This window comes from Strix aluco, chromosome 3, assembly GCF_031877795.1.
Source record: "Strix aluco isolate bStrAlu1 chromosome 3, bStrAlu1.hap1, whole genome shotgun sequence".
NCBI lineage: Eukaryota > Metazoa > Chordata > Aves > Strigiformes > Strigidae > Strix > Strix aluco.
In genome coordinates, this window is record NC_133933.1 from 129,065,753 (window position 1) to 129,074,694 (window position 8,942).

At 46.0% G+C, this 8,942-nt stretch overlaps 1 protein-coding gene across 2 annotated transcripts; it reads left to right on the top strand.

The window, feature by feature from the left end:
* Positions 1-6,484: 6,484 nt before the first annotated feature.
* LOC141921911 (gallinacin-12-like) lies at positions 6,485-8,182 on the top strand. 2 transcript variants are annotated; one of them, XM_074820843.1, is made up of 4 exons: positions 6,485-6,879; positions 7,009-7,141; positions 7,722-7,790; positions 8,056-8,182. In XM_074820843.1, the coding sequence occupies exons 2-4, from the start codon at positions 7,009-7,011 to the stop codon at positions 8,124-8,126; spliced, it is 273 nt and encodes a 90-aa protein (XP_074676944.1). In that variant the 5' UTR covers positions 6,485-6,879; the 3' UTR covers positions 8,127-8,182. The 2 variants fall into 2 exon arrangements, with proteins under 2 accessions (XP_074676944.1, XP_074676943.1); XM_074820842.1 differs by having other exon boundaries at positions 6,496-6,607; positions 6,713-6,879; positions 7,722-8,182.
* The last annotated feature ends 760 nt before the right edge of the window (positions 8,183-8,942 follow it).

The following is an 8,942-nucleotide window of genomic DNA, read 5'->3' on the forward strand; positions in this document are numbered from 1 at the left end:
ACCTCTACCTTTATTTCAACAAGAAGAATCACCTCTCCCTGTGACCCTCTAGGTAACCAGCCAAGAGCTCAGCAGGGATTCTTAGTAGTTGGAGATGAATGCTCTTCAGGAGGGCTCTCCAATCAATTGTTCTGTTCAAACTGATTTAATTCATTTTCTCCTAGGAGTATTCATTCTACAAGAAATTCTTTGCACTCTTTTAATACCTCTGAGAGTGTTTTCTGCTGTGTCTATTGCTGGCAGTTCAAGGAGTATTTTATGTAGGTGTTCCCTGAGTTTGTGTCACAAATCAGGCATGTGTGTGTGGCTTGCAGCTAGAAACAGTAGAGCCCTTCTTGAGGCCACATTTTTTACCTAGGATGGAGTACTAAGTGGGAAGAAAGGTTTAGAAATTATTTGAGGAGGCCTTTTAAGACTGTTGTCTGCCCTTCATGTTTTTTTGCTAGAGAAGAGGGAGGACAATTTATATAATGACACACAGGGAAAAAAATTCTCAAGGGAGGAAAATACCCACAAATATATAAGCATTACATCGTAAAGGCCAGCCCAGGCTTATGGTCTGCCTACACCAGTTGATCTGTGTTATTTTAGGAGTTTTTAATGTCAGCAACTCTTCCTGGAGGAGTCTTGGAAGGACAAGTGAGAACAGGTGGAAAGAGAAGCAATACTGCAGATGGCTTGTCTGCTTCAGGAGTGGGTAGAAGCAGCTGATTTTTCTTTAAGTTCATAAGAAACTGAGTTTTTTTGAGAAAACTATGACAGTGTCTGTAGGAAGCTGCTGTCTCTGGCTCTCTGCCTTACCCCAATGCCAGACATCGTGCTGTGGGGGAGTCATCAGAGGGAAACATCTGCTTGCAGAGCTACCCCTCTATTACAGTCTTCTTGATTAACCTGATCTTGCTTGACAGCCTCATGTTGTTGATATGTTTGGATGTTTTACAAGACTGAGGACAATTAAGCGGGTTTTTTGAGGAAACGGCTAATAAAGAAGTGAAGCACAGAGGGAGTTTGTAGGTGAGAGGCTGCTTTCAGGTCACTCCACCATTTCAGTATGGCTCTGATGGTTGAATGACATGAGCAGAGCAAGGTCTGTGCAGAGAGAGAGCCAACTGGCACAGCTGGAAAAGTTGGACGGGTTTGAGCACACAAGCCTTTATCCAGACCTGAAACAAAAGCGGCTCTTTCAAAGTTTGATGCAAGTTGAGAAAAATACCTTGTTGACACATCCATGATGGTCTGTGGAAAGCAGAGAGTTTAAAGAGCCAGGAATCACTTCTCCACTGACTCAGGCTTTCAGATATCCAGATGTCCCTCATCACACACCATGCCAGGCACAAACACTGCCTACTCCTCCCTGTGAGTTATGTGGCTTTTCCAGGGTAGGAGGATTTAAGTGATATTTAATTAATCAATAATGGTGGCTCTGAGTGCTCTGCTGAGCTGTTTACAGGTCATGCACCAACCAGAGAAGATGAGATTGCCACCCATTATCAACAGGCACTAAAATGCTGCAGAGAGAGAATGAAATTTGGAGTTGGCAAAGGAGTCAACTGTTGGAGAGTCATCCTGAGACTTTAGATTTGGCTTGAAAAACATAGTAGTTCTTCTTTCATTAAAAGAAATTCCTACTAGAAGGATTTTGGGGCACAAAGCTTCTTCCCTTTTGCTTCTTTGACACCCCACTCCGCCCAGTGCCATTGCAAATTATGATCCAGGAAGAATTTATTTTAAAATCTTAAGGCCTAGGTGTTTCTGTCTGGCCACCCGCTGCCTAGCATCTGCACATCTCACCATCTTGCAGACAGAAAGACTCTCAGTGTGCCATGAGTAATAGCAATGCTGACTCCCCCTTGTGACCCTCCACGTCTGCACCCACAGTGGTCTTTACCCAGTACAAATCCAATTCAAAATCTAGAGCTGCAAAAATCTAGGGCATCAGACAAGCCTCTGAGATACGTCAAGGATGAAGTCCTGGTGTGCATTGCACCACTCAGGCACTTTACTGAATTGTGGACACAAAGCAAATGTTGGGCTTGCTCCAGCTGTGTGTGAGGCTATGTCATGTTTGTAACATAATCAGAGCCAGGCTAAGGCGCTGGAGCTGGATGGTCTGCACTCATAAATTGTCATTGTGGTCTTTGGCATGGATTTGGCTGTCTCCCTTTTTTTTGGAGTGGTGGAGGGTGTTTTGGAGGGATGGGGATCAATGGACATGTTTAGATCAGACAAAGATGTGAGGGGCGATATCAGGGAAATCGTTTGCAAACCAAACCCAGATGCACAAATAACCAGATGAGTGACGCACCCTTGGGCAAACAATTGTGCTTTGCTTCCACAAATCATTTGGGCACATATGTATCCCTAAGCTCCTGAATTTTCCCAATGACTTCAAAGCCCAAGATCATACTGCCAGTCAGTGCAAGCTGGAGACAGAGCCCAGGTCTCCCCTGATCCTTATATCTTCCAAACTGACAACTCGCTCACAGAAAACTGGGTAAATTTTCATGTCAATTCAGTATCTGAATTGCTACAACTCTTCTAGTAAACTAAGCAGCCTCCGGGCCTCTTCTCTAGCCCTGAAGCCAAATATCATAACCTGGTCATGCCCATCCTCTCTTGTCCTCCAGAAACAGGTGGCTATATCCAGACTGCCTGGTGAACACGATCCCTGATCCCAGACACACTTGGCAGTAGTTTGGGAGAGAAATAACCTGGACCAAAACCTCTCCAGGGATATGCTAAGCATTTCACAGTTTGGATAATCAAATCCCAGAGCTTATGCCCTGCCTTGTTTTGTTTACTAGTAAAGATATATCCAAGGAGTTCAAGCTTTGATAAAAGAAAAATGCGTGAGAGAAGATTAATATATTTTTTTAATAATTATAATTTTTTAAACCCCCACTTTTTGGTTTCTTTTTAATTAAATAATCTGATTTATGGCCTATCCCATGACCCACTAAAATCAAGTGAAGTCAATGAATGGGCTTTAGTCTCTGTTCCCACTGAATTTTCCCACATATAAATACCCCCCCACTACCATGCCTGAGTCAGCCTCTCTTGTCCGGTCCCCTGACACATGGCTGGTGTCTCCATAAACCTGTTTTCCATCTCAATGAGTCTTTTTGAGCAGTGATGTGTCCATGCAGGACTCAGTCTACACTTGGGTGCCTGGGATATGCCAACATGGTGACCATGGTCCTGCACAAAAACATATAAAGACTGGTCAGTGTTACACCATGCTCTGTTGCTGGTATATATATATATATATATTAGAAGGAACTGGAGAAGATGTGATGTCCTGAAGATATCCCATTCCATCATGTACATTAGCCATGGGAACCTGGGATCTTCTCTAAGAAATGCTCCTTTGTCCGTAATCAACAATATAATGACAGTGATAATGAAATTGCTTTCCTTGGCATGTCTTGCTTGCCTCTCATTCATTTCTAAAGGACACTGTCATCTGAGACTTGGAGGTGAATTGACATTGATCGAAGTATGATTTACTCTCATGTTGAGCATGAAGGTTCTTCCAGAGGTAAGGTGAGGATACAGGACACTGGTGAACCAGGACACTGGTTCCAGACAACAGGACAGAGGCATCCAGAAAGTCTAGATCAGAAGTCAGACCTAAGTCTTCCTGTGTCTTACATATGGCCTTTCACCATTGAGCTTTACTTCCATTTTCTTTCTTCTCACTTTATTTCCATTAGCTGATTTTGGTTGGGTGGTGGCAGTTTGTAATTGTTTGCGAATTTATTCAAGATCTCAGCTTCCTTGAGTCATGAAGGAGAGCAAAAAAATCTTTAGTACAGGAGGAAGAGGCACTGTAACTAACAAGTTAATGGATTGCTAGAAGATTTCACTGAGGTGTCATGAGATATAAATCAGCAAAGTATAAAAAGCCTGCTATTAGCCCCAAATCAGGATGTGTGTGCAGATAAAGACACAGGAAAAAGTCACAGTCTGCACAGTTCCCAAAGAAACTCATCTAGGGACTCACTGAGGTCACCATAACCTCACAGATGAAAACCCTCCCGTGAAAGGAATTCACCCACCCACAAAGGTACATTGCAAACCCGAAACATGGAGTGACCTGGGGGTTTAGAAGAGACCCACGGCTCAGCAGCCACTGGTGGACAACAAGTCTCAGTGGCTGCAGCTGTCCAGCCAAGTGTTTATCATTTCTCAGAAGATCCTGGGTCAATGCCAAACAATAAGGGCCGCACTCAGATTTACAGATGGTGTGCATCCACTGACGGCTATGTCATGAGATGGTTTCAAAGCCAGCACCATGTTCCTCCAGCCTTCCTAAGACACACACAACCATCACTGGCTGCTCTCCCTGGACCAGGGTTATCTGAGGACAGGAGGGGGGCTTGTTGAGGTGTATACCCCAACTCTGCCAAAGAGGTGGAAAGGATCTTCCTTATCTGTGTAAGTAAAGACTTATAGCCCTTAAAACCCTGGCACTGAGTATCTTGCCTTTGCTGCCCCTGTTTTCATAAAGAAATGTTTCTCCCTAGCACAGCTACAAAATTTAGCATTACTAGCCCCTGGAGTTAACAAAAAGGTGCACCTGTACTAACACATTGATCCATCCCTTGCCTTGCATGGAGATGTTGGGCACTGGATTGTCTGTGCTGCATTTGTAACCATTTCCACCCCATTTCCACCCCATTTCCACCCTGGAGTGAACCAACTGTGTGCTTGTTTGTGGAAAGCCACACACAGAATCACACGCAGGGGATGAGCATGTCCACACCACCTGGCCCAGGGAACACAGAAAAGATGCTATTAATAATGACAGCACTTAGCCACAGCTGTACAGTTTATGTGTGGTGCACTGTAAATCCACAGTGTACAAGTCCTTGGGGGAATGCAGCTTTGAAGATGGCCACACTTCAGACAGGGGGATGGACTGTGGAAGTCCCCTCAAACCTGCTTTTTAACTGATTCTAACAAACTCTGGGTATGTGTGTGCTATCAGTGGGACTAGTCCCTTTTAGGAAGTGCTGTCTCAAAATGCCAATAATTATTTCACAGAGGCAAAAAGCAAAGAGGTGAGGGGCTCATTTTTGTCAAGACTGCAATATGTTGTGCCCCTTCCATGCAAGCTGTTGTCCCATCATTCAGCCACAAAAGATGTCCAGATGTGCACCATCCTTTGCCACCCTAGATCGCAAAAGACCCTCCAAACTCTCTTTGCAAAGCTGACATGATACACACTGCCACGGGCCACAGGCAAGAAGCTTCTCTTCCAGCTTGGGGGTTGTTTCACTTCCCTGCATCCTTACTGAGTGGATCAGCATCTGGGACAGCATGAGAGGGGTCCTGGCCTACCACACGCCTTCCAGCCTCAGAGACAGCATGGAGCAGCAAGCAGTCCTACAACCCTTTCAAGAGAGGATACATCTCACCCTCACGCAGTGACAGTGGGACCAGCCAAGCTTTGACATCAGTTATAAGGCATGAAGAGGATGAGGAGAGGGGAGTAATGTTGCTTGGGAGAGGGCAACAGGGAAAAATCAGGTCCAAGCTCTTTTGTTAGAGTGAAAATGCACTGAAAAAGCAACACATCCAAAAAATGGCCTGGGGAGAGGAGGTAGAAGAATTCTGACCTTTGCAAAACCTGAGCATGCCCACCTAGAAATTATTATCAGACTGCAGCAGGCATATGACTGCTGTTCCTCCAAGATCAGTATTGCTCTAGCACAAAATGCTCCACACCTTCCAGCTTTTTTGCCAGACTGGCCTTACAGGTTTGCCCACCACAAAGCCCAGAGGGACAAGTCCAACCACTACAGTGTTCAAACAGTTGTGTAAAGGTCCCAGACCAGCTCCTTACTCTAGTCCTAAGGGAGTAGTTCCCACACCAAGAGGGTGATTGGACCTATTTCTGGTCCACCAGGTGACCATGGACTAACAGGTAATGAGAATAAGTGGACAAGGAAAATGAGGGCTTTGCCAGCACTTGACTGCTCTAGATCAGGACTTGTCAGCCTTTGAACAAGATGTTTTAATGCATCTGAGCCTAGGGAAAGAAAAAAATCTGTCTTTTGTCCTTCTTGGCTTTAGGACCAGACTTAGCTCCTGACAGCTGGACATTGTTGTCACCTGAGATGACCCAGGGCATCATGCTGGTCTTCCAGAGTCTTGTCTGCCACTGTCACTTATGGAAAAATCCCCAATAACTAGGCATTTCAGGGGACATAAATCAAGCTGATCTACAGAAAACTTAGACTCTATCAAGTGCATCTGAACTACATTTTTTGAGGGGGAAGGGAATTTTTAACCTTGATCTTTCAACCATGCAATTTAGGATGTATTAACACAAACTGTGATATTAACATAGCTGAAGGGACAGCAAACAGCAGGACCAGGCAGGGGCAGCAGCCAGGCAAGGGAAGCTGGAATATCACAGGCTGATTGTACAGCAAGAGCTGTATATCTATCACATTATTACCACCAAGGGGTGCGTTGTTGAGCCATCCGGCTACCTCCTCCACCAGTGCTGAGTGCTCATCACGCTCAGGAATGAAGCCTCCCAAATTCCTCGGAAGCCAAAGCTGGAATGACATTTTTGGCAGGAAAAAATCACACCCAGGTTTCAGCTGGAGAAAATATTCACATGAGCTCAGATAAAAAAATGAACCACTCCTAGCCTGCACCATTCTCCTCCTTGCAGCTCCTCAGGAGTCTTTCCTTGCAGGTTGCCATCCTCCCACCCATCAGCTCCCCGGAGACTTTGCTGGCTGCAGAAGGGCAGAGGAACCCCTTGAGCCTCTTTTTCCAATGAGCTGCCTGCATCTGGCAATCTACCAGTCTAAAATGCCAACTGCCCGGGAGAGGAATTGGGAAAGCCAATAACCAGCAAAGGTAAAGCAAGTCAACGTTGTTTGGAGCCGCAGCACTGGGTCAGAACGACACGGAGGGTTTCTCAGCAGTAAAAGTTTCTCCCAAGACTGGAATACAATTAACTCCTGCCTACTCCCTTCCTCTTCCCAGATGCCATCCAGCATGCCAGCAGCACACAGAGGCTTCTGTAAAATCTCATGCTCAGCCCTGCGATTTTCCAGAAGAACAAAAGCAATGGGGATCCTTTGGTTCATTTTAATCTTCGTCTCCCTGACCAGTCACGGTAAGACCAGGCCGAGGGTGGTAAACAGAGCTATCTGGGAATAGGACTAGTCTTTCCTCACTGTGTAATCAAAGCAAAATAGGGGGAAAGTTGCCCTCAGGTTTCTGGATGAGATAGTTGGCAAAATCCATGATTTAATCCCTTGCGTAATGTAAAAATGATCAGGGAAGAAGCTGTGAAAATGGGGCACCTCACTGCCTTTCTGGGAGCAGACTGGCTGGAGAAGCCCTACAGATGTCCTGTGCTCTGGGAAAATGTTTCTGCCTTTTCTCAGACTGCAGTTGCCTCCTTGGTAGGGCGAGGACAACCGCTCTGACCTCCCGTGCATGGCCTTTGGCAACGTCCTATAAAAACAACAGCGTGATAAAATGTTCCTTGAGTGAGTTTGGCTCCGCAACTTGGGTTTTTTAATGCAGATGTCTGAAGCTGTCCTTTGGGACAGGGACCCCAGATGTGCTCTTTGCAGCCCTGTGTTACCAGGCTCCATGCACGCTCACAGTGCTGACTTGGCTGGCCGGGCACATGATGCCAGAGGAAGCCCCATGCATTTTACCCACCAACTTGCCTCTTCTTTATACAGGAGATGCTCATGGACCTGACAGCTGTAACCGTGAAGGGGGCTTGTGCCGAGTTGGCAACTGCATTTCAGGTGAATATCTGGCTAGGTACTGCTTTGAACCCATCATTCTCTGTTGTAAAAGTTTATCAACCACTACTGCAAAGAGATGAAGATTTCCAAAGGAGCAAAATGCAGCACGTGGAGAGCTACAAGCTCCACTAACAAGGAACGAGCTGCTGTTGGGAAGAAGATGTTGTGCCTTTCTGTGATTGTTGCTCCCTTGGGAGAACATGGCTGTAGATTCACTCGTGGACTTCTGAACACGTTGCTTTTTGCTTTCACTGTGACTTTCTAGGAAACACTGTGACAAGAAGAAATTGGATCCACCCTTTTGGCATCTGGTTGTTACCTGTCACGCACAAGTGAGAAATTGCCTTTCTCCTTACCTGAAAGCAATAAACCTGAAGTTTAACAGAAAAGCATGTCTGTGACTCCCGCTGACACTCGACAAAGCCGCTGGTGGTGGGACGCATCCTCTCCCACTGACCAGGAGTGAACGCAGCAGCCCACACCTTCCCAGCAGAGCAGTGTGGCTCTCTCTCTTTATTTCTCTTCCCAGAGAAAACAGTTGCAATAGGGGCAGCCTTTTTTCCACCACTTTTGGTGCAATAGCTTCCCAGTTTGACATAAAAGCAAGTGTCGTCTGTCTTTCTCAGGCAAGCCCCCCCATACCTATTCTTCCTTTCCAGGCTGTGGCAGGTTCTTACAGGCAATGGGAAGGGCAGGCCAGAGAATAAATCACAGAAAAGGAGCAGGGATTCCCTACATGCACACAGACCCCTTTGCCCATGGCATTCATAGCAGGAATGTGCTATCCATCAGCCATGCTTCCTCCACCTACACCAGAAAATGCAAAGCCCAGCAGGATTGTCCCAGATTCATCCCCCTTCCACAATGCAGCAAGACCAAGGGAGAGACTGGACTTGTTTGTTTTAAACATGGTGGGGAAGGCATCAGAAACTTGTGTACCATTGCCCTTGACAGGCTGCTTTCCTCATCCATGGACTGCGTTCCTGGTGCTCCTCCTTTCACCCAGCAATAATCCCAAAGCAATGAGCCTGTTTGCACCAAACAGCTTTCTGCCTATGAGCTGCATCAGCATAAATCCATTAGCTGTCCAAATCCACTCTCAGCCCTTCTGTGTTTTTTCAGCATGAAATTTTGACACCCGCCTGCCTTTTC